Source organism: Actinia tenebrosa, unplaced genomic scaffold (assembly GCF_029948245.1).
Source record: "Actinia tenebrosa isolate PJP-AT-01 unplaced genomic scaffold, QUT_ActTen_1.0 PGA_scaffold11__36_contigs__length_13525064, whole genome shotgun sequence".
NCBI classification, from domain to species: domain Eukaryota; kingdom Metazoa; phylum Cnidaria; class Anthozoa; order Actiniaria; family Actiniidae; genus Actinia; species Actinia tenebrosa.
Window position 1 is genome coordinate 3468236 of NW_028292571.1, and position 24980 is coordinate 3493215.

The window sequence follows — 24980 nt, forward strand, 5'->3', positions numbered from 1 at the left end:
TTGTACAGTACAATGAGAGTCAGAGGTGACGTAAATGTTTCTAGCCGACCCAGCTAGAAAAAGCGGCACGCAGACAGATCGTAGAGGCAACTAGTTAAGACGTTAGACCTTAATCACTGGATAGACTTACACTTCTAAGTTCTGAATGTTTTCAAAAGATCGATTTCACTGCATTCTCGGGACACTAATTATTAGTTTTGTCCGTGTGCGGCCTGACAATTGATCCTGGAGCCATTAATGGTCGGTTAAGCGTAGAGGTTAGACAACTAGAATGTATCCTAAGAGCGAGGATTTAAATGCACCACATGAAGCCTGATTTAACACGAGTAAAGGATTTCAATTGCTTACCTAAAGTGAGTAGAATTTCGTTCTCGTTTTCCACGGTTGCAGGGGAAGTTGCAGCGAAGGCAGTTTCGTATCGCGCCACCAACGATCGAGATTTGGGCTCAAAGAGCATGAATAAGATGTGTATTTCTCCTTTATATACTTCTGAATAACATCTACTCTTCTCGCCGAAGCCGTATACCTTCACCGTAGGCCCAGGGTGAGTCTTAAGCACTTCATCTACAATCTGCTCGCCTTTTAAAATTCTGATTACTTCAAAGTCAGCAGCATAAAACTGCGATTGTGGGTCGACGGCGTACAGACCTGCTACTTTGCCGACGAACACAACTTGAACTTTATAAGCTCTTTCCCCAACGCTCATTTGTTTCCAGCCATTTAAGAGCAATATGCAAGGCTGTGCAATGTCTGTTATCGCGAGTAAAAATAATAGCATCAAACTCCATCTGCTTGCGAACCAGTTTCTAAAAGTCTTCATGTCGGAGAAAACGTTGGAGACAACTCGAGTGAACGACCCAAAGTGAACTATCTTTGTTATCGCCTGTTTCCTGTGACGAACTTTCCAAATCGACTCGTATCTCTTTATCCTTTTAGTCTTAACAGATTGTATTACTGATCATCAGAGCTCTCACGAGTCGAATTCCTGTAACGGGTATGCCCTCAGATGACATTAAGTCAAGTCTCTGCTACATACCACGAATTCAATGCGCCGGTGGTCGACCTTGTAAAGATGATGGGGTACTGTCCTGACAAGATGGTCGCTGCGAGAAATACCTGCGCCTAGCCGAGGTAGAAGATAATAAACGATTAGTCATATATTAGTGACTTAATTAATGTCAGTCTGTTGACGCTTTAGGATGATTTATTGGGTGTCAAAGAGGAACCTCTCAGCTGTTGCTCTGTACTTTACGGCGCAGCGCGCTCCTTGCCGACATTACAAGCACAAGACTTTTTCTCTACTCAACTGGTACCGCTATCCAAACAAAAAGAACGCATATCTATATCGTTATATTATATTTGTGTTTACTGTCAACAGAGGGGCTGCCTTTTTAATGATATATAATAACCCTTTGTCATTTATTTCTAATTGGTCCACAATCCAGTTAAGGGATTGAATATCACATGTCAGGAGCACAAGGGCAGTCACGATCATTTTCTTGCTCCATTACCAATACTAATACACTTGGATGAGACATACTGGACTTGCTAGACTTATCCTATTGAAGTTTACGAGCGATTAAGTCGTTTCTCAATAGAGCAAGAGGGATTTCAATTGCTAAGTATAAGTTCTTTTGATCATCGATATCGGTGCTATCACTCGCTGCAGGAGTCTTTTGGTGTGATTAATCTTGATGTTTACTTTTAAAACCGCATCAGCAGTAATAACACTAGCTCCATATGTGAACCCCGAGGGCTGGTTCACTCAACAACGCATTTTGACTTGAATAAACTTTCGCCATTTACGAGGAAGGGCCGGGCGATTGTAGTCACAGACTCTAAGTCTAGTCCAAGTGCTTTATCTAATTAGGCTTTTATGGGATGTTTAACCCCAAAGCCCCACACATATAGTCAGAGTCATTTATGAACGGTATTCGATACACGTTTTGTTAATCTGATGACGATATTGAATGCGGCGATTAAAAAAAAACACACATCTTCCTGATACTGAAAAAACTTTCTTCCTCTGAGCAAGTTTATTGTAGCGGAATGCTAAAGCTATTAGTTACCCTCAACTACGTTGGGGGGAGAAGTGCGTACTACTTCTGTCATCAAATTTACCCTGGCAACGAAGAAAGATCTACTGATAGCCCCTACTGCTCTGCAACCGTATATCAACCGCACATCTTCAGCCATTGAACTATACGTTTGCCATTATCCTTGATCCTAACAAAGCTTTAGCTTAGGTATATAGAGCATGTGCAAAGGTACACAGAAAGCATCAAGTCAAAGTGAAAACGTGCCTGCGCCGACATGTTTCAAAAGTCCTTCAGTTGAGATATAGATAGATATATAGATAAATAAAACTGGTATATATATCAAGATTATTTATTCTCTATATCTCTAGCTCGCTTGAAAATACAAAGCATCTTAATTAAAGGTTGCACAAGCTGAACTAAAACAGAAAGTTTATGACTTTTATAGACGAGTTTGTTTTTCTGGAAATTTTTTATACCAAGTTATACTTCTGTAGTAGAATATTCGTTCTATTCTGAATAATTAAGATTATTTTTGGAGTATCTTCCGCTAATTTACTGATAAACAACTGGAATCGAAGCTAAAGAGGTCAAACGCCTGTGTAAGTGGTAGCATTACCTATTGTTAATCTGCATATGGACGGTTAAGTTTCCTGTTAACGGTGAGTACCTTTGCGTTGGATGGATGGAGGGAGAGAGGGAGGGAGGGAGGGAGGGAGGGATGGATGGAGGGTTGGACGGGAGAAGGGATGAAGCCGGGAAGGGGGATGGAGCCGAGGGAGAGGTAATGAGGGAAGGGAGGAATAAAGGAAGAAAGAAAAAAAGGAAAAAAAAGAGAAAGAAAGAGAAACTTGGCATGCCTTTAAATTAACCTTTGATTTTGGACGAACTATAAACCTAATCTTGAAAACACACTTGCTCTAATTGTATTGAGGTTGATCCAAGATCTATAAACCCTTAAATCTCACTTTTTACCGGCTTATCCACTTGGTCTCAGTCTTATAGTAGAAATCACTGGCAATTGACCTTAGGAAGGGCTCGACTAATTACATCTGATATTCCCTGAAGCAAACCTTTATCATTCCAAACTAGAAAATAATGTTCATACTTACAATTTTTGCGACATTTGTTTTTCTTTATATATAATTTCGTAATTTAGTTAAGTAATTTAGTCAATGTCATGGATAGATACTATTTCGAGTGAAATCAGGGGAAAAAAGTGATCATGATTCGTGTTTTTAATCTTTCATCATAGAGTTTACATGTTTAAGAGCCTTCTTTCCTTACTTGAAAATTAATGTCAAATCTCAAGGACGGAAATTAAACTTAGCAACTGATGACAGCGAGAGAGCAAAAAAGGAGTTCTTCTATTGATGATTAGTAAGACAGACTTTTACAAACTTCCTTTTTATACTTTAATTGCATCTTTCCTTGTATGGTTTTATTATAGAATATAAAATGACTATCACTTTTTTACCAGATCAATAGACCATTTCACAGATCCCGCGGCTCAACCTCAGCCTCGTCAGCGTGTAAATATATTCTTTAGAAATTGCCTACAACCCGTGAAATTTTTAAGTGTTTCAATTGTTCGTTGATGTGTAAATTCCTTTCATTACTGTGGACTGTAGTCAAATTCTAAAGAATAATTACACGCTGACGAGGCTGAGGTTGAGTAACGGGATCCGTGAAATGGCCTATTGCTTCTGCCTCCTGTCATGGCTGCCGTCACGTGATAATGCAAATCCTCTATACCAGAGATAGAAGAGATGGTCTTGATAGTTATTTTTGGAAGAATGACAAGGGCGTTTAAAAATCTACAAAAACATATGAATTAAATTCAATACAATCGAACTAAAAGGTTGTAAGAGTTGACAAAGTAAATACCATCCAAAGCAATGCTGTTTGTTTTTGTACGAAGGATATGCGTTTTAGGTTTTCTTATTGGCTACAATCCAAGCAGCAAGATCTGCGTTTATGGTCTCGTTTGTTTCTAAGATTCCTTACGGTTTTAGACGTATGCGTATGAAGTGTTCTCTTCGATGTACTACTTCGGCGATACGGTTGGCATCTTGGATCGCAAGGCATTATGGGGCGTCAAGGAGAGGAATAAGACATTCTTAGAGTAAAGACGTCGATTTAAATCAACAGCTGACAACAAGAGAATACACCAATATATGAATCAAGACGGCACATCGGTCACCTTTACCCATAAAAGAAAGACAAACACACGAAACTCTATATAATTTCCGTCATCTTTGTTTTGTTTTGCCCCATGGCATGATGGCCGCCGTATCGACATCCCCTGTCTATCCCCTTGTCCCTACTATCATACAACCCTCTCTACTATCTATGTGTCTCTCCCATCCCCTTGTCCCCTGGGGATCCCCTAGACATCCTCTGTCTATCCCCTTGTCCCCAGCATCAAAGTCAACTACTGAACTCTATGATAAAGTGAATTTAGATTTACTGTGTGTCAGTGACTGGCTATTGGCTAATAAGCTGAGTTTGAATGTAGTAAAATCTGAATATATGTTAATTGGATCAAATTTTCAGCTTTCAAATTTGGGAATTTCTTCGCATATCATGATTAAGGATCAAGAGGTAAAGAGGGTAACCTCTTCAAAACACCTTGGTGTGTATTTAGATCAAAACCTAACTTGGGATGTTCATATTGAAAACTTATGTAAGAAAACTGGCTCTTCCATTAATGGTTTAAAACAAGCCAGAGATTTTGTCCCTCTTGATACCTTAATACTTATGTATAAGGCTCTTATTCAACCGTTATTTGATTACTGTGATCTTGTTTGGAGTAATTTAAACAAAGGCCAAGCAGACCGACTTCAAAAGTTGCAGAACAGAGCTGCCCGAATCATAACCTTTCAGGGCTATGACATAAGGTCAGCAGACATCTTGCAACAATTGAATTGGGACCGCTTGGCTATAAGACGCGAAAAGCGCCTTTCTCTCATGATGTATGATATTTTGCATGACAATACTCCATCTTATTTACAAGATCTTTTCTCAAAAAGTAAGGATTCAAATGCTTATAAATCTAAATTGAGAAATATCGAAGATAAATTAGAAATTCAAACCATTCCAAGGACTGAATTCCTTAAAAAAAGTTTCTCTTACAGAGGAGCTAAATTATGGAATTCTATTCCTTCACATATCCGAACTTCATCCTCTAGGTTAGTTTTTAATAAGAATTTGTCTAATTGGCAGTCGGATAGTACCTAGTCACTTTATATTTATCATTTATACGCATTTTAATAGCTATATATATAGTTCATATTATTTAATTCATTTTTAAATATATCACATATTATATGTAAATCGCTTTCTTATGAAGTACGACTTTCATGTAAAGAAGTGTATGACACTTATGAAACTATCGTCCTCAAATAAAGGTGCATTCATTCATTCATTCACTACCATACAGCCCTCTACTATCTATGTGTCTCTCCCATCCCCTTGTCCCCTGGGGATCCCCTAGACATCCCCTGTCTATCCCCTTGTCCCTACTATCATACAACCCTCTCTACTATCTATGTGTCTCTCCCATCCCCTTGTCCCCTGGAGATCCCCTAGACATCCTCTGTCTATCCCCTTGTCCCTACTATCATACAACCCTCTCTACTATCTATGTGTCTCTCCCATCCCCTTGTCCCCTGGGGATCCCCTAGACATCCCCTGTCTATCCCCTTGTCCCTACTATCATACACCCCTCTCTACTATCTATGTGTCTCTCCCATCCCCTTGTCCCCTGGAGATCCCCTAGACATCCTCTGTCTATCCCCTTGTCCCTACTATCATACACCCCTCTCTACTATCTATGTGTCTCTCCCATCCCCTTGTCCCCTGGGGATCCCCTAGACATCCCCTGTCTATCCCCTTCTCCCTACTATCATACAACCCTCTCTACTATGTGTCTCTCCCATCCCCTTGTCCCCTGGGGATCCCCTAGACATCCTCTGTCTACCCCCTTGTCCTTACTATCATACAGCCGTCTTACTATCTATGTGTCTCTCCCATCCCCTTGTCCTCTGGGGATCCCCTAGACATCCCCTGTCTATCCCCTTCTCCCTACTATCATACACCCCTCTCTACTATCTATGTGTCTCTCCCATCCCCTTGTCCTCTGGAAATCCCCTATACATCCCCTGTCTATCCCCTTGTCCCTACTATCATATAACCCTCTCTACTATCTATATGTCTCTCCCATCCCATTGTCCCCTGGGGATCCCCTAGACATCCCCTGTCTATCCCCTTGTCCCTAATATTATACAGCCCTCTCTACTATCTATGTGTCTCTCCCATCCCCTTGTCCCCTGGGTATCCCCTAGACATCCTCTGTCTATCCCCTTGTCCCCACTATCATACAGCCCTCTACTATCTATGTGTCTCTCCCATCCCCTTGTCCCCTGGGTATCCCCTGAATATCCTCTGTCTATCCCCTTGTCCCCACTATCATACAGCCCTCTCTACTATCTATGTGTCTCTCCCATCCCCTTGTCCTCTGGGGATCCCCTAGACATCCCCTGTCTATCTTTTTCTTTTGCTGGATCGGCATTCGCGAGGAAAAGCTAAGGAGACCGCCCCCAATCGTCACCTTTTCTGTTGCGAATGTGTGAGCGTTACTAGGTAATTGATGATATTACAAAAAGATGGGCTCTTAATAGTCAGCAGTTATCGTAAAAGAATATGCTCACTATACTAGTATAGTGGGCTCAAAAATCTTACAGCAGACTTTGTGTATCATGCATGTCACTGGTTTTTCGTCCATAACCATGGACGTAGGCCTAGGTTAGATCAAATAATTCTTTTTTTCTTTCTCTCTTTGAAAATGAAGGAGAAAAAAAAGGAGCCTTTGCCAGCAGGGAAGGCTCTTCGTCAACTGAATTACAATTAGTATTTAGAAGTCGATTTTTTGCGGGGGGAGTAAAGCCGGAGATCCCGAAAAACCCTCGGAGGAAAGGAGAGAACCAACAAACAAATCTGCTCACATATAACGAGTTCGAGGATCGTCGAGCCCCGGTCGCATTGGTGAGAGGCGAGTGCTCTAACCGCTACGCTACCAATGCTTCCCGTAACTTCTGCTTATATGGTATACAGCGGCAATTCTTTGCCCAAAGGGGCGTTTCCCCGGTGCAGCGCGAAAATTATGGAAATTCTATCATGGAAATTAACAATGAATCCTCCAAGAAGTCAATTGTCCTTTTTTTGGATTTCGAGAGCCCAAGACTACTAATTTCCTTGTAATTACCTAATCCAATTAAACCGTCAGACAGGACTAGCGGCCGAGTTAAATCGGCTTTGATTGCAAGGAATCCCGCTGTGCAAAAAGAATTATCCATCAGTGTTTTACGACCCTTTTGAACTAACGTTCATGGTACATCATTTCATATTCCAGATTAGCATGTCACATACCTAGAGTTTTTTTCTCAGTCTTCGGTGACCTACCAAACGTATCGTGTGTGCGTGTAGCTGTATGTGTGGCCGTCTGATAGAAAGGCTGGCGTTATTTCTATCATCCAGTCTTACACAATCAGCTTTTACTGATTATCAATGAACAGCTTCAATGGTATAGTCTCCTACGCATCCGCTATTAGTGTCGTCACACAACGCTTAGCTTAGAGGAGTGAGTGTTGCATGACGACTGCATGTTGTATGGCGGCTGCATACAAGACTACTTCAGTGGATGGCTAGTGGTTTGGATAATGTGCCGGAAGTGACTAAAGCCCCGTTTACACTGGCGATTTTTGCTGCGATTTTTGTGGCAATCTTCGGAAACATGAATAATTTTGTCTCATCCTTCAAGAGAGACATTGGTTTAGGAAAATCTTGGTATCATGAAAAAAACTTTAGAAGTAAATTCTTTACCATCATTTATTATGGACAAGATCGCAAAAAAATCGCAGCAAAAATCGCCGCAAAAATCGCTAGTGTAAACCGGGCTTAAGTGGCGTCAGAATAAATGAACAACTTATGATCCGCTGTGATCAAAATCGACAATCACGCCTAAAAAATGTTGTGTGGTCTGCCATCTTGTCTAGATGCTAGTATCCCTAGCTTCAACTTGCCCAATAAGGTCAGTTCGTTCAGTTAATGACTGCTGTGACGTCATCGATAGTCTTATTAGACGCTGATCAACTTCAGGAACCGTTTTACATAACTAAAATATAAGAAACTTTACAGTCCATGGTACTAGAAACTAAGGATACAAAAACTAAATACAAAAAAAGGTATTTTCGGATTCCTTTCTTAAACCAAAACTTACTCCTTGGTGTGTATTCATTCTAGTTCGACGGAAAGTGTGGCATGTCAATGATAGAGGCGCCTGCAACCTTAACCGATAGCGGCCTATTCCTTCATGTCAGGTGTACAACCACTCCTTTTTATATTCATACAACCCCGCGCGACTCTCTTCAAATATAAAAATTCTAATTGAAGTGTCAAGTCTAGTCTCTGTTTTGCAATAATGCTTTTTGGAATTCGTCAAATACCACTGTGTTCCTTGATTTCAGACTCAGGTTTAATTACCTCTTTTCAGCGTCAAAATATTCAACGGTACTAACGGTAAAGAACGCACAACTTTGATAATACATGAACGCTTTAAAATTCCACGGATCTTTACTGGAATGTATGGATTTTCCACGCAAAATCGACGCTAGCCCTGGATAGCAACTGAGAATTTAAGAAACTTGGGAATATTTTTCCTGTCTGGGTTGCCTGTTGAAAAACAGCTAGCCCATTAATGAGAAATACCAAAGCATAAAAATAGATGCCAACGAAAGGCACAATTACATTGGTTGTACGAACACTGATCTGCTGTGTTCGACGGAAAACGTAGAGTCTGACAGTTTTTGAAATCGGAAGGAAAGACAGATGTATGACGTAGAGATTGTACAGCGATTGATGGGGTTTTGATAATAAATGGTAGGGGTTAAAATAAACAAAAAAATGAGGGACCCTGTAGAGCGCAAATCTGCCCCCGCTACATTGCGTACTCGCTGTCATATCTAAGACATTTAGCGGATTTCTATCTATGTGGCGATATGCCTTTCATTGTTTTATTTTAAGATTTTTTCAATTGCGCTAAATTAAAAATGCATAGATAGAATGCATGTAATATGAAGATAAGTTTGCCGTGAACTAAATACCAGAGATGTAATAAAAGAAATAGCCGAATTGGACCTGCTATCTGCTATCATAGAATAGCATTAAGCAGACAAGAGAATATGAATAGTTTATTTTCTCTTGATTACAGACGATAAGAACCGGATGTAAAGTAAATCCCACAGCCAGCACATGTAATCAAGAGAGTACAGACCATGTAATCCTAATGCTTAGTAATAATAATCCAGTATTTTACGAAGGATAATAATGTTTTGACATTCTGACCACTTTGTACTTTGAACACGCCACTTTAATATCATACCATTTTTGAACCTCTACGATATCCGGGACGTAGATGACTGTTTAGCCAATCAGAGATAGTTGAGTTTACATGGCCTGTGTGAGAGGATTAAGATACCAACACTGCCAAAAAGAAAATCAGTTTATAAGCATGAAACAACTAAATTTTCTTTTTCCGTTATTCTTCGCAATTAACTAACATTGCGTTTTATAGGCAGGCCGTGAATCTTGCGCCCTTCTCTCTCTAGTTTCTTTCTTCTTTCCTTCTTTCTTTCTGTGTTTGTTTCGATGTTATAGCCCAAGTATTTGTAAACTATTTTACTTTAATAAATTCTTTGTTAAAATGAAAAAGACTGAATTCCGAGACAATTATCAAAACCGCTGTTTCAATTGCTAAAAGATCCCTGTCTCGTGCGTTAAGTTTACAACAACAAAAAAATCTCAGAGCTTAATTTGATATGTATGTAACAACTTCGTTTGGTAAAGCGTGGGATATTGCATGAGTTGGAAACATACGGTACTGACTCATAGCTCGTACATGGTTGCACGACATGCATGCCGTAACATTGAAATGCCTTACCAGTTTTTCGAGTAAACTTAACCAGTCGTGCAACACAACACCTGGTTAAGTATACACAGCTAAAGTACGACAATTTCATCACTTCCCACTCTTACGACATAAACTCGAAATTCAACTATTTAAGCGCGTTCAGTGAGAGCTACAGCCACTTAATAATGTCGAATACTATATTTATAACAATAACCATCATTCATGAAAGCTTTTAAATACATACCTTATGCGTTATAAATATATATTTATATATATATATATACTAGGTTTTTTTCTGGCTTCGTTTCCAAGTATCGGGGGTATTTTCTATTCGAGTGTAGGCAATGGAAGCGTAGACAAGTGTGTTGTAGGGCCGACTGACTGACTCATATATAAGGATAAAAAAGTCGTGACTTTACAAATATTATATCGCCGTCATTTTAATGCTTTTGCGTGGCTTGTTTTGATCCAGTAAGATAATGGTGTAGTCTTTCCCCCAAATTAGCTTGTACACTTTTAAGAAGTGTTATCTTAAGAAAGATTATCTTCAAAGAAAAATAAAACTCCGCTAAAACTAATAATTCCTCGTTATAAAGGAGTAAATTCCGTCACACGATTTCAAGTGGTTTGTAAACAGGATATAAAAATGAATTCCTTCGGGCAAAATTCAGGCTCGCTCGTTGGAAAGGATATTATGGTATTAAATTCGAATCTCGAACATCGAGGACTGTCTAGACTGATACGATGTAAAACGCAGTAGCAAAACAGCAAAGCAAACAAAGACAATGAGGAAGGAGTTAGAAATTAGAAAAGAGTTAGAATTAGAATTAGAATTAGAACAAGGAGTTAGAAATTACAAAATAAAAGTTAAAAAGGAATCGAAAAAGGAAGAGAAGGGAAACGAAAGGACAATAAAAAAAAGAGAAAGAGAAAAAGCAACTAAGAGAAAATTCGAAAAGGGAGAAAAGTAAAGGAGAACGAAATGAATAAAGACTGTTTGACACGTCGTAATAGGTTGTAAGTGGCGTCATCTTACTACCTGTACTACCAGAATGCTTCGTAAACTAATTAACTTTCCCTCTTTTATTTTTGTTGAATTTTCTAATGAGAATAGTTGCACGATCGCCACTAGCCAGCGAAACGGCTCTACGGGGGAAAGGACGTGGGGAAGGGTGGTGTTGGTTGGGGGGGTTTGGGGGGGGGGGCATGGGAGAGTAAAGGGGGGGCCTTTCTTCTTCCACTTTTCCCAGTGCTCCTCCCCAAACCCCAAACCCCCGCGCCGGAGAGCCGCTACACAGGCTAGATCGTCACTGATACAGTGATTTTCGTATGAGTGGTAAAAAATTCGTAGCCGTACTGTAATTAAGCGTAACGTATCCCCCTTCCCACCGTAGCCGTATAATACGCGTCGTGATTGAATGAATCACAGGAAGGCAATGAGAAGCCATTTCAATGTTACAGAATGTAAGATATTACCGTATTACGTTTCCCGAAAACCGTTCTATCTACAGCTAGGTCGTAAAGTGAAGAAATTAGATAACTTATCATTTGATAAGTTCACCTTGGTCGAATGGTTGTCATAGTAATGAGATGGCTGCAAGGGCGCCATGATTTTTACAGCCCTAGGTCACGTGAATTCATATACTAAATCTGCTGTTTCTTTCTCACGAGCTCAACGATAATTGGTTCGTTCACCGTTGGCATGGTAATAACTCCTAGCCCTTACGTCACGATATTTTCAGTTCTCGTTCGCGTGAAGGAATTAGAATGTTTTGCCTTTCGTGTGGTGAGCATATCCTTTGGTATCTAGTTTGTATGCCCCAAGGCAGTTTGCCCTCCAAACCTATATTTTCATATCACCTTTCTCTCTCTCACTGCAAATTCAATACAGTCTGTAGCAAGATGACAGCCAAAGATTAATCACAGAAGCTTGCCCTTTCACAATAGCTTTTTCATAGCTTATATAGCAGTTGTTTTTTTGATTCTTTTTTTGATTCTTTTTTGATTTTAATGCAATCGAGCAAGGAATTCCGAAAGAAAATTTGAGTCCTCGTTCTTGACGATAATTTGAGTCATTAAATTCGATTTATCACTTCAAACCTTTAAACGAACTGTCAATGAAGTTGATGAGCGAGCACAGTTAATCATCATTGGTTGGTTGCTGCTCTAAAGATGTATATGTGTGTATATTATATTATCAAGTTACAAAAATTAATGAGAAAGAACCAGGTAGAAAAAAATTAACCTAGCCACACCAAGGGGAAGTCGGTAAATCGGATACAGAATCGCTCTTATTAGCATTCAACTTTAACAGAAAAAACTCACTTCCATCTCAAAACGATTACTACTTGATATTCCTAGACATTTGATATGCAATATACAGAGCGGTCGTTCATACTGTATATATACTGATTACTTTATATCACGCAAATACGACGAGCAGCAATGGTTTTGCTTCCATCCCACGAGACTCTGTAAGTATAATATTTGATAAACAAATTCCGGGTCTAATCTCTCAGTCAGAGGCTAGCGAACAAAGTTCTTACTTACACAGGAAGAGGCAACGCAATGGCTCCAGTTAGAACAGAGGTTTTACGGACGCTGCGGTACGAATCATATCATGGAGCTGATCGAATTTTACTTGCCATTTTGATTGAAAAACTTACATTTCATTCAAAATAATTCAATATAGTATGATGAATTAGCAATCCCGGAACTCGTACACTTCTGCATCTTTATATATTTGATTATTTGAAACCTATATATTATTCCAAGATAATGTTATAATTTTTCTATATCTCGATGAAGGATGGCTTAAGTTTTTTTTAAAATTTGAATGCAAGGGTTTCCGATAGACTTCCTTCCAGATGAGATTACAAGATGTTCATAAAAATTTATAATTCTTAAGCGGCATTAAGTATAAAATTGAACAACGCAGTTTAACTTAAATAGACATGTCAAATGTTTCGTAATCTTCAAACTAACCTTAGCCTAAGGTGTAGAACGGTGTCTGTAATCCTCTCCTTTATCTCTTGTTTTCTTCCCTATCAATCCCAGCCCTGCCGGTAGAAAGCCAAGCTGGTTGAATACCTGGTTTTCAACGGATGAAAACCCTACTACTGGCCTTATATCAGCGCCTAGAAAGTTCATATTACGTGGTGGTACAAAACAAAATTCTCCTCTCTCGGCGGGACATTCTGGACGATACATCGTTCGGTCGTGCAGCTCCTAAGGGAGCAGTTTGAACGGTATGTATAGAATGTCGATACATTGGAAGCGAAAATGCTCCATCTCTGCAGACATCCATCTTTCTCGCAGCTTGACTCGTCATGAGGTCAGCGGTCTCGTCCTACATAGACTTGGCCTTCGACTATAAAAGCTGAGATGAAGTTGAAACTTTTTTCAAAACTTCAGCTGTTGGAAAGAAAATACATTAAACATCTGTAAGATGTGGTTATGAGGTTATATAGTCGCGTTTTTAGGGCCGGGAGTAGGGGTTTTTTGCGTTTTTGATAGTTCTCCAGACTCCCACTTGTTGTATATTGGTCTTCACATGACCCACAGCGGCAGACATCTATGACCAGTGGTTCATCATAACCCACACGGACAGTTAGTACGCGTGAAGCCAAGTTGACTACCTCCCCAGTGTTTATGTAGAAGAAAATAAAAGAGATCCTGAAGCCAAAAAAGGGCAAAATGGGTGGCTTCCTAACAGCTTCGGTAGCTGCAAGAGCTGCAGTGATTGAAATGGCTAAAATGAATGGAATAATTGAACCAGTGTCTTGGTTGAATATCCGTGGATCAAACTATGTTGCGAGTCCTTCTCTCTGCGGTGCAAAACCACTTTGCCACTTTTGGTTGTGTTTCAAAAAAAAAAAAAAAACACAATGTATAACTTCAAGGCAAAGCTTCCCGAGCTCTTTCAAAATTGTCTTGAATGCAAGGCTAACAGGAAAATAGGGGGGGAATGGAATGGCCAAATGTGTGATTTATTTCGTATTTTCCTCTTAGTCCCATAGAATCGTTCTAATTGAGAATGGTGTATTTTTCATCGTATGGGCAAAATAACTTCGAATATCGAATACATTTTGAATAATTATTTTGAAATAAAAGAATACAGGAAAAAAAGAAGAAAAAAAAAAGAAAAGAAAAAGTACAAAACTGACTGACGATAAGAAAACCTCTTTGGATCTTAATTACTGAATTTGATAACAAGTACACAAAAATGATTTAAAAAAATATTCAAATGTTTCGTTAAAAAATATTGGTATACGCATGTAAGATTTATTGATTTACATTCACCTCAACAGAAACAATGGGTAGTTTTCCTGATGGAATTTGTCCCACCAACAAACTCGAATTCATAAGATGTAGTTATCGATTTTTTTCTTTACCTTGAGAATGCATTGTTTCTAAGACATACGCATTTTAGCACGTCCGACGTAGCAACCGTAACTAGGAAGGTAGAACAATGAATGCGGGATTACTGTATTCTCAGGCTTTAAAATCTTACCTTGTAAAGGAGATACCACAGCCAATCATATAAAAGGCATCGAGCATGCAACCATACTGATGATTTAAGGACATGGTAAACCTCCATTCATGAATTCCCATGTGAAAATAATCTGGAAAAAAAAGAAGAATCATTTCAGCGGATAGCCCTAACTATTTTAGTGGATGTCAGGAAAGGCCGAATAATTACTTTTGCTTTAATCTTCGTTTTATATTTTCACTTTTAATGGACCAATTCCGCTAACGCAATGTTTTATTCCATTCAAATCTTCTGGGAATACATTTCTTTCTCCCACTAGGGGATTGAGCGTTGCGTGACGACACTAGAGGAGTGAGCGTTGCGTGACGACACTAGGGGAGTGAGCGTTGCGTGACGACACTAATAGCGGCTGCGAGGTAGACTAGGTAAAACATTTCGTTAGTCGAATTGGTCTATTGGATGTTTCTGTTGTTGTTATCATCTTGATCATTTTTACCGAATATCATATTATTAGTCGTTCCGAGGTCGAGGAAAAGACTGGGTCGAGATGGCATAACAGTGCATTGTGGACTGTTTTAGGGGACACATTGATGATTTTTACGGCGGCCATGTTGGAGGAACTTAACAAAAGAATTGTCGATGAATTTCTTTTGTTATATCCTCCAACATGGCCGCCGTGTCTTTTGTTATTTAATTCTCTTGGGAATGGTTGAAAACCATCAATTTCCAAGATGACATCTATTTCATGACCTAAAACAATGCCAAAGCGACCTCGGAATCGAATGGCAAATATTTTTCTGGAGCAGATCCTATAAAGATTGATTTCAGTAAGCAGAGTTTTCTTAACTTTTTGTCATAGCTTTTACTTAAACATTTGGCTTTTTTACTTTAAAACAGGTGTGGAACGAGTCAATTTATTTCAATAGTGTGTGTTGGGGGGGAGGGGGCTGTATAATGTTTCTGTAACATCTTTTACTTCTTGAGAGGTATTCCTCACATAGAATAATTTTTCTAGGTTCCATAATAAGTTAAAATCGTATGACTAGTGCATCAAAAGTTATTCTTTTGTCCATTTTCATTATATCATTGGTCACGAAAACGGAACATTATTCGCCGGTTGCACATGACGACATAACAGCTATGTTGGAAGAATTTAGGCGAAAGATTTTCAATAAATCTTTATCCTTATAAATCAATAACTCTCATTTCACTTCTGAATAAGTACGAACCAAATCATTTGAGTTTTAATAACATAGGTTTTTTTTCACTTAAAAACATAGTTCGAAAAGGTTATAGAGTGTGTGCAACCATGTGACTCAAAATCGCTCAAGATATAAAAACAGCCGCCATCTTGGTTGATGTAATGCAAGGAATGCTTTGTTATCGTCAACCAAGATGGCGGCAATGACGTAACACACACCTGCTCTATTGATTTATATAATGATTTGTTTATCAGCAGTATTAAGTTTAAACAACATTCATTGATTCGAAAACTTATTGTGACATCATAAAAAAATATCATGGTGTGCAGTTAATATGTTATCCCATCTCGAGCAGGAATTAAAAAGTTAGTCATCTTCAAAAGCTTCTTCAGTCTACTGTGAGAATAATATACACTGAAAATATAGAATTACTAGCTTTGATCGCTTTTCTATAAACGTAGAGAAAAACTTCAGTAAGGTAAGCCGGATATAAAAAAAAAAACGTTTTAAGAGGAAATTTTTTTCAATAATGAGCAATAATAAGGGCCAAAAACTACACTTTCGTATGAGTTTTGATCACAATTTTCGTTTTGGGTTAACACTCAAAACCTTTTTTAAACAGTTAGAAACTGATGTACTATGATAAAATGCTTGTTTGAAGCGGTATCTTCAATTGTACAAAGATGTTTTGTTGCATTTGTGTTAGAATGTTGCTTTGTCAGGCTTTTTTATAGAAAATATATGGGAAATAAGCAAATGAAGGCCTAAACCTCATTTTCGAATAAAATTTTTGCTTTGGGTTAATATAACACTTTGATTCCACTTTCATCGGTCATCTCCACTTCCAAACAAGTTAAACTTTCTGAATAACGAGATTTTAGCCTTGTACAACAGCCTCTCTTCAAGAAATTAGTTTTTGGCGCTCACTGCTTGAATACGAAAAGAATTTTCTCTTATATTATATATATATATATATTTCATATCATCATTTTGTGAGTGTGAGTGTGTATGTTGCGTAAACTAAAAACTTGTGGTTTTAACGTTAACATTTTATTTGTTTCTATCATTTTAAGATTTCAATTATGTATCATCAAGCTAATTTTGTATCGGAGAAAAATAAGAGCTCCAAAAAACAACAACTTTTTTAACGAAAGAACGTTTTAATGTAATCATCAAACGAGTTTTGAAACTAAGAAATTTGGGAATTCCAAATTACTATTCTCTCTTAACCCAAGTCGGGAGAGATTTAGATTTAGGAAATATTACTTTTCGAGGATTTTCTCAGGCTTGATGATTCAAGCTCATCAACTGAAGATGACTATTGAAAGATTGATTTGAGTGAAGCTCCACGGCATTTTATTAAGAAATTATGAGACGTTTATGAAATCAACGAAGCAAAACCCGTAACTTTTGAGCAGAACGGTATGTATTTTTTACTTTACATTTAAAAAATTTTTTTTGTCTTAAGGATCAGTGATATTTAAAAAAAGAGTGTCGAAAAAGACACTTTCATTACTATTCTGAGCTAGGAATGTTTTCTTCCTTTCTTTCTTTCTTTCTTTCTTTCTTTCTTTCTTTCTTTCTTTCTTTCTTTCTTTCTTTCTTTCTTTCTTTCTTTCTTTCTTTCTTTCTTTCTTCCTTTCTTTCTTTGTTTGTTTCATTTCGTGTGCCCGGGAAGTTTAGTTATTCGCCTTTTTTTACTTTAAAAAATTGGTAATATTCAAACCCTCAACAGGATATTTTTCTTTATTTGTTTTGTATCGTCGCAAGAAAATTCCAGCCGTGTTTTTGATTAGATTTCGGTAAAGCAATGATCTCCCTTAACGTAATTAAGTTTTCTTGGCATAACAATCTCTACATTATAATAAAATCTCGCAATCTCCACATTATAATAAAATCTCACAATCTCCACATTATAATAAAATCTCATACAATGTACATCTTCTAAGTATCGCCTGAGTCACAGATTAACGTATTATAAGAGTCACAGATATAACTTAGTGTAAATAAGTAATGGTAAAAAGGTAAATTATACACCGTGAAAAAGATGAAAAAACTTACTGACGTTTCGCACGCTAGTCCTTCGTCGGAGTAAGAGAGCTCACACTAGTTTTTAGCTAGTTACATGTTCTTAGTGTAAATAAAGTAACTTAAAGTAAAAGTGAAGTGAAGTGAAGTGAAGTTGATTGACATACTACATCTCGCATCTGCTCCATTTCAAAATGATTAAATTCTGTTTTTCTATTACATCAAGACCACATCCTGGTACGACTCGACATGTGGTGTCAAGTGTTAATCGTTTTGGCAGTTGCCATGCCATCAGCTCAAGCAAACAACTCCTTCTTCAAAAATTTCGGAGTTTTTGATATAGAGCCCGGCCACGCTTTGGACGGTCACGTGATCAAGTCTCTACCACTGTTTAAAGCAGATTGCATGGAGACATGCAAAGAAACATTGAGTTGTTTTTCCATCAACACGTACAAAGATCAACACGGTAATAACCTGTGTGACTTAAATCGTTCAACCAAAAAGCAAAGTCCAAAATCGTATTCCAAAAGAGTAGGATATGACTACTCCGAGCCATTGGTAAGTCGGTACGATATGAATAATCAGAAGAGACTTTCAAATCTCCATATTTTGGTGTCCATGATAATGCTGTAAAATAATTTTCATATTTGGCACTTATCTCACTATCTGCTCCTCGTGATGAAATTGCAATTTCAGTTTATTTTTTACCTTTAATTTTTTAAATCATTTTCGTTTATTTTCCATATCCCTCTGAACCATTTTTCAACTTGTATAAGGATAACGCAAGGAGCCACTGATCATAATAATAATAATAATGATGATGATGGTGGTGGTGATGGTGATGGTGGTGGTGATGATGATGGTGATGGTGATGATGATGGTGGTGATGGTGATGGTGCTGACGGTGATGGTGATGATGATGGTGATGATGATGGTGATAGTGATGGTGGTGGTGATGGTGATGGTGGTGATGGTGATGATAATGATGATGATGATAATAATAATGGAGTATTTCTATAGCGCATTTCAAATATCTCAATGCGCTTTACATTTATAACCAGTGAATGACTTTACGGGCTGCGTATTAAGGCGCCATGGCAGTCGTGCAGCTTACAATCATGAGTGTGAATTGTTAGCAGATTAGTATTATGCCTTATTATAATTGGGATAGGCTGTTGAACCGGGAGACAATCCCCTACAGGGTGATCCTTTTAGTTCTCAACGCAGCCTATGTGCTAATTCAAAATTATTCTTAAAACATTGTCTCAAACAGAAAGGTGAATTTTGTTTGAAGGATGACTGTCCTACAAAAGAAGGTAATTATACTACTCTTCCCAGTAGACCAAGGCAGTTGTGCTTTTTTTTTCGCGTTCGTAGCGTCTTTTATGTTATCCAGAAGTACATTTCAAATAGGCCACGTGATGCCAATGTTGTACCACATGGGCAAATTTTTTACACCACGTGATTCAAACAAAATTCAGTCAAGTTTTAATCACGTGGAGTAAAAACTTGTCCACGTGGTATCACATTGGCATCACGTGGTCGATTTAAATGTACTTCTGGATAACATAACAGACGCTACGAAGGCGATTAAAAAATTCCAGCTGTCTCGGTCTACTGAGAAGAGTAGTACCAAATTTCGTTAGAAAAGAATGACGAACAGCAAACGAAAAAAAGGAAGAGAGAGAGAATGGATGGATGGATGAATGAATGGGCAATAGACAGAAAGAGATAAAGAAGTGACATTTTAAATATATAGGAATTAAGCATCTATAAATCTAATTTTGATTTTATCTTTCGTCAAAGAGAATGGAAACTTTTCAAAGTCTTAAATGCCTACTTCTACCATCTTCATTTCCGTGTTTGAAATATTACATAGATGATTAGATCTAGTGAAAATTCATGTCATTTGTCGCCTATATATTTCTAGCGTTACCAGACAACTGGTACAAGTTCAACTCGTCCTCGTACAAGTACTTTATCAATACAACAAACTGGGATGGTGCACGAAAACATTGCCAGGAACTCGGCGGTGATTTAGCTTCATTTTCCAGCGAGACTGAGAACGAGTTTGTCTTTAAAACCATGTTGCATGGTAAGTTACTTTGATGGAGGTGTGTACAGTTGGAATCGTTCTTGTTTTTAAGAAGATTACTTTAATAACCAGTGGCTACTGAAACTTGTGGCTCTCGTTCCATGATGGAGACGAATCGGGATTGGAGTTTATTTTTGTAGAGTGAGAATAACCAAGAAACTTTTCTCCGTACATATGATGATTGCTGTAGAAGTGTGGCTTGAAATAAAAAATAGTTTATAAAGAAAAAGAGATATGAAAGAAAAAGAGATATGGAAGAAAATGAGCCATATAGAAGGTAATGATGGTGACGATGGTACGATGTAGTCGAAGTGATGTGAATGGTAGCCAACGGGTCTTGTAACTGAGATATAGAATGTAATGATGGACGTGACGATGGTAGTTGATGTGATGTGAATGGTAGTCAACTGGTCATGATGTAACAGAGATATGGAAGGAAATGATGGTGACGATGGTGGTTGTGATGGTCAGTGGTGGTAGTGATTATGATTTTAATGCTAAGGATGATGGTGATGATGAAGATAGTGATGAAGACGACGGCTATGACGGTGATGATGATGATGACTACAACGATGATGATGATGTTGACGATTAAATGGTTTTACTATTTTTTCGTGTACGTGTTGTCTCTAGATCTCAACATAACAAATGAGAGCAATACCAGCGGATTGTATCCTCATTTGAAATTTAATGGAACAGATGCTGGTTTAAGGTGACTTTTAAATAAACTTTTAAATATGCTTGTCAAAATATACGTCGAAATTTAACATTCCTGACTTTAGCATCGGTCAATTTGTAACAATAATCTTTCACATTTTTTAAGTGAAGTTCTATCCGCTAGCTTCTTTGATTGAGTACCAAGTGAACTGGAACACATGGGTAATGGGCGTTGTTATACCCCGTCTCTCACCACTTGCTTGGTAGTTTCGATCCCTGAACCACACATCACGCGAGTAGATGTGCTGCGGTTCTTGGTTCTTTTCTGTGCTTTGAGGATAGGATTTTTCTCCGAACATTAATAAATGTGGCATTTCCACAGAGTGGCTCTTCATCCACTGAATTCCAATTGGAATTTAGAAGTTGATTTTTGCGGAGGGATGAAAACCGGTGAACCCGCCGGAAAACCCTCGAAGCCCAGGAGAGAACCAATTAGCAACTCTACTCACATACGTTCTGGCCTCGAATGCTTTAGTCATGAGCCTCTACCTCGGCAAACCGAGCCATGCGCAAGTTCCCGCGCGATCGACATAAAGTAAATCGCATTTTTTCTTAAACAAATATTAGCTTTTCAAATTAAATGTTTATTTTTCTGTGGTGAAGGTCTAACTATTTTTTCAAAATTCTCTTATTGCTTGTTTTTCAAGTCTTATAGGAGCAGCCCAATTTGAAACTAAAGACAGTAAGCCTGCAGTATCCTTCAATGGAACAAGCTATGCCGAAATACCTCGTTTTGACTTACATAGCACCGACTTCACGATTGCTGTCCATGTTTTTCCGAGAACAGCGTCTTCAGCCGAACAAATACTGTTGGAAGGCTTCACAGGATCGTCTTCTATCTTTGAAATTGGCATTGATAGTATGAATTCATCTGGCATCAGCATTGCAACTACAAACAGTGTTATAAAAGTATATTACAAAGGGTAAACAGTACGACAGTAATGCACTTGTAATTATGGTTCATGTACATGTTTGCTTCAATTCTTTGTTAACGAATGATATCCTTCCCATATATCCGGGATTTTAAAATTTTGACTACCGGGTTGGCAATTGTCTTTCGATGCAAGCTTGTGTGTTTATGTGTATGAGAATATATATGAAATATTATTATTTGTACTGCGGTTGTATTGTATCAAATTGAGCTGATCCTCGCTGTATATAAAGCCCGGGGGGGGGGGGGGGGGGGGGGCTCTCTTGAAAAGTGGGTAGGGGGGCTCAACGGACGGTTTTGAAAATGACCCTAAAAGGTACGCATGAATTAACTGAGATGCTGATTTCAGACCTTAAAAGGTACGACCAAATTTTAAATGACAACGTTTCCAACTATTATATTCTTGTATGACGTTTGATATTTTTCAAAACAAACAAATCTGACCCTAAAAGGTACGGAGTCAGCCGGAGACCCTAAAAGGTACGCAAGGTCTCATTTTCGACCCTAAAAGGTCCGTCGAGCCCCCCCCCCCCACACTTTTCGAGAGAGTCCCCCCCCCCCCCCCCCCCCGGGCTTTATATACTGCGAGGATCAGCTCAATTAAAATCTCTTCTGGATCTGCCCTAGCGTACCATTTTCATTTTCTGGTACATTCATTCTGATGGATTTTGAGTGATTTAAATTTAATTTATTTAAAAGAATATTTATTCATCGAATAGACCATAGGTCAGACATTTTCCATCGTCGTTTACATGATTCTTATTTATGGCATTTGTTGTATCCTTTACAGAATACCAAATCAAAAATGGACCCACATTGCATTCACATGGAATTATAAAACTGGAGTAGTTGTACCCCATATCAACGGTCAACGTTCCTCATCTACTGCTTCAACATCACCATCTCCAAAATCATTTCGAGCAATGGATCCTTTCTACCAAATAGGTAAGGGATTAGATGGTTGGATGAGCAACATGGTTGTAGTCCCTCGGATTTTGACATCACAAGAAATAAAAGACCTCTTCAATGGAGGTATGTCATATTTAAATGCAAAACCAATGATATATGATTCTGACAGCAGTTTATGAGCTAAACCGAGATGTGATTTTGAAGAAATATATATTTTTAAGGGAGGCTAGCTATAAAAGGCATTTCTTAGATGATTTCTCAGCCATGGAAAGAGTACTCTTTTTGAAAACATCATCACTGTAAAAGATCAAACCACTAGTGTAGCAAGGGTGGGGCATGGGGTGGGGGCAAACTTTTAGTCATATTGTGATCTTCAAAAAATATGTTTAAACAGAAGGAAATGAAATTCAGCTTATAACGGAAGGAACCCCTTTAAAATGCCCTAAAATGTTTGATTGTTTTAAAGTTTTTAGTAAAGGGCAATGATAGTGAACTTTGTGACATAACACACAAGCATTTTTTTGCTATTTTTAGTTTCTTTTTTTTTCAGCTTTTTTTAAAATAAAACTATAATCTTCAGTTCCAGCCATATATAGGGATACCTCTATTAGCTCTTATTTTTTAAATACAAAATCTAAACTTCAGTTTCAGCCATATATAGGGATGTACCTCTATTAGCTCTTATTTTTTAATTACAAACTCTAAACTTCCGTTTCAGCCATATCTAACATTACAGACACCCAACCATCCATTCTTCAAGGAGCCTGGGTTGGATTAAATGATAAGGCAACCGAAGGAATCATTCAATGGTCCGATGGATTACCGCTGACCTACAAGCCAAATGAAGAGCTTGGCAACTCTGAGAAGAAAGACTGTGGATTGTTTATTAAGATAAATGGAGATGAGAGTGCCTGGAAAACCGAGATATGCCAAGCAAATGCTACTTACGTTTGCAAAAAGAACCACTAGAAACGCATTTATGTTACCAACATGCTAACAGATCACTTTACTAATATAAGACAAAAATCTTTACCTATCCCTTTTAATATCTCATTCTCACCATGCTCTCATACATTTCTATTAGAACGAAACAAGGTAAAAAAAAAAATGGAATTTTGCAAAATTCTTGGTACAATCAAATTAATGCATGCTGTTTGAAAATGATTTTACATTTAAACTGGACTAAATAATAATATCATATCACCCTTGACAACAATGAAATGTTTTATCAGAATAATTCAAACGATGGAAAAAATGTATCCTGCACTGTTTTACTCAAGAACATTAGGTTGTATTTCTTAATATTCTTAATTATAATCATTTTGCACAATGAAAAGTTTAATAAAGGCTAGCTAAACAGCAATGGACTACCTACAATTTATTTTTTGTTCAACTGGGTTCCCTGTGGTTGTGAGCACTAAATATAATTTTGCAAGACTTCGCCAAACATGATCCAAACATGATCCTATCACGGTTAGCTCTTTATAAAAACAACATTAACAAGGATAACAATAATAATTATATACTGACAACAATATTAAAGCGTTTTTACAACTGGGATTCCTGTGGTTGTATGTTCATGAATGTATCATGAAGTTGAGAGAAAGTCTTAAAAATACAATAAAACTTTTTTTAAATTTATACTTCAAAGGCAGTGACAGTGATGTGCGAACTTAAAGTACTCATTATAATACAAGCAAGTTTCATTCAACATTTTATTTTTCTAAATCACGAAGCACAGCTCGTAGTCCATATGCAACAAGTCCTTCGTCAAAAGGTAAGATTATTATACGTAGTTTTTCTTTAAATTTGACATTAAATTTAAGGTGTAGAAACAAAGTTAAGTGAAGGAGAGGAAGACGTTTGTCGTTTGAACTAATTTTTGTAATGTTTTAGTGCAAATTAATAACGTGAAGTTTGAAGTTACTTACTCGAGTCACTCGACCAGTCATCCATCTTCCACGATCTCACCCGCCTTGAGCAAATTTCTTTCTTGAATTTTAGCCCGGAGAATTTATATCGTACGCATTGGTTCGTTCTGGGTATTTTTCCTCTGTCGCAAGAAGTTTCAAACAATGGGTATTGGTTTAAATAGTATAGTTCTCGTATTTTATACAGTCGGTTTTCGTGCAAACCATCGAGATGAATTAACGCTGTCATGGGATTCCTGTCTCAACACGTGATCAATTCTACCCAATAAAGAGAAGAGAAGAGAAGAGAAGAGAAGAGAAGAGAAGAGAAGAGAAGAGAAGAGAAGAGAAGAGAAGAGAAGAGAAGAGAAGAGAAGAGAAGAGAAGAGAAGAGAAGAGAAGAGAAGAGAAGGGAAGGGAAGGGAAGGGAAGGGAAGAGAAGAGAAGGGAAGAGAAGAGAACTCAACGCATAGACTAGTACTATATGAATAAGTTATGTTTTGACTGTCATCATAGCGCGCTACGGAAATAGTAATAAGGAATGAATAAGAGAAGAAAAGAGAACAGAGGGGAACTGAGTATTTTCAGTATTCTTTGTCCATGGGATAAACCAGCACTTTACAGCGGTGGGTTGCGTAAATCCCTCCCAAAAAATATCGAGCAAGCACTTCGCCTAGGAAAAAAATGCAAC

General features: G+C 38.0%; 2 protein-coding genes and 1 long non-coding RNA gene across 6 annotated transcripts in view; 1 reads left to right on the forward strand and 2 right to left on the reverse strand.

The window, feature by feature from the left end:
* The window catches only part of LOC116289036 (uncharacterized), a 26987-nt gene extending 13615 nt beyond the window's left edge, over window positions 1-13372 (reverse strand). The window contains exons 1-2 of one of the 2 annotated variants that reach the window (XM_089027526.1): window positions 12991-13372; window positions 349-1122 (exon numbers count right to left, since the gene is read on the reverse strand). In XM_089027526.1, the coding sequence (XP_088883652.1) occupies window positions 349-820 (472 nt within the window). In that variant the 5' untranslated portion in view covers window positions 821-1122; window positions 12991-13372. Of the gene's footprint in view, window positions 1-348; window positions 1123-10249; window positions 10344-12990 lie in introns of those variants that run through there. The other variant, XM_089027527.1, reaches the window with a different exon arrangement.
* LOC116289037 (uncharacterized) lies at window positions 12249-23726 on the forward strand. 3 transcript variants are annotated; one of them, XM_031695914.2, is made up of 8 exons: window positions 12249-12479; window positions 17954-18285; window positions 19001-19043; window positions 19658-19822; window positions 20456-20534; window positions 21187-21462; window positions 22261-22502; window positions 23098-23726. In XM_031695914.2, exons 2-8 carry the CDS (start codon window positions 17977-17979, stop codon window positions 23346-23348), a joined length of 1365 nt encoding a protein of 454 aa, XP_031551774.1. In that variant the 5' UTR covers window positions 12249-12479; window positions 17954-17976; the 3' UTR covers window positions 23349-23726. The 3 variants fall into 3 exon arrangements, with proteins under 3 accessions (XP_031551774.1, XP_088883654.1, XP_031551773.1); XM_089027528.1 differs by lacking the exon at window positions 12249-12479 and adding an exon at window positions 16910-17121; XM_031695913.2 differs by lacking the exon at window positions 12249-12479 and having other exon boundaries at window positions 17459-18285.
* LOC116289038 (uncharacterized) lies at window positions 21103-24555 on the reverse strand. The gene is made up of 2 exons (XR_004196280.2): window positions 24311-24555; window positions 21103-21428 (listed from the first exon to the last, which is right to left on the reverse strand). It is a non-coding gene; the product is annotated as an uncharacterized LOC116289038 (long non-coding RNA).
* Between the last annotated feature and the right edge of the window lie 425 nt (window positions 24556-24980).

Excerpts from the sequence above, each read along its gene's own strand:
- LOC116289037 (XM_031695914.2), top strand. The coding sequence starts at position 17,977 with ATGTGGTGTCAAGTGTTAATCGTTTTGGCAGTTGCCATGCCATCAGCT. Across the intron at positions 18,286-19,000 it reads ATGACTACTCCGAGCCATTG|AAAGGTGAATTTTGTTTGAA; the intron begins GTAAGTCGGTAC and ends TGTCTCAAACAG. Across the intron at positions 21,463-22,260 it reads ATAAAAGTATATTACAAAGG|AATACCAAATCAAAAATGGA; the intron begins GTAAACAGTACG and ends TATCCTTTACAG.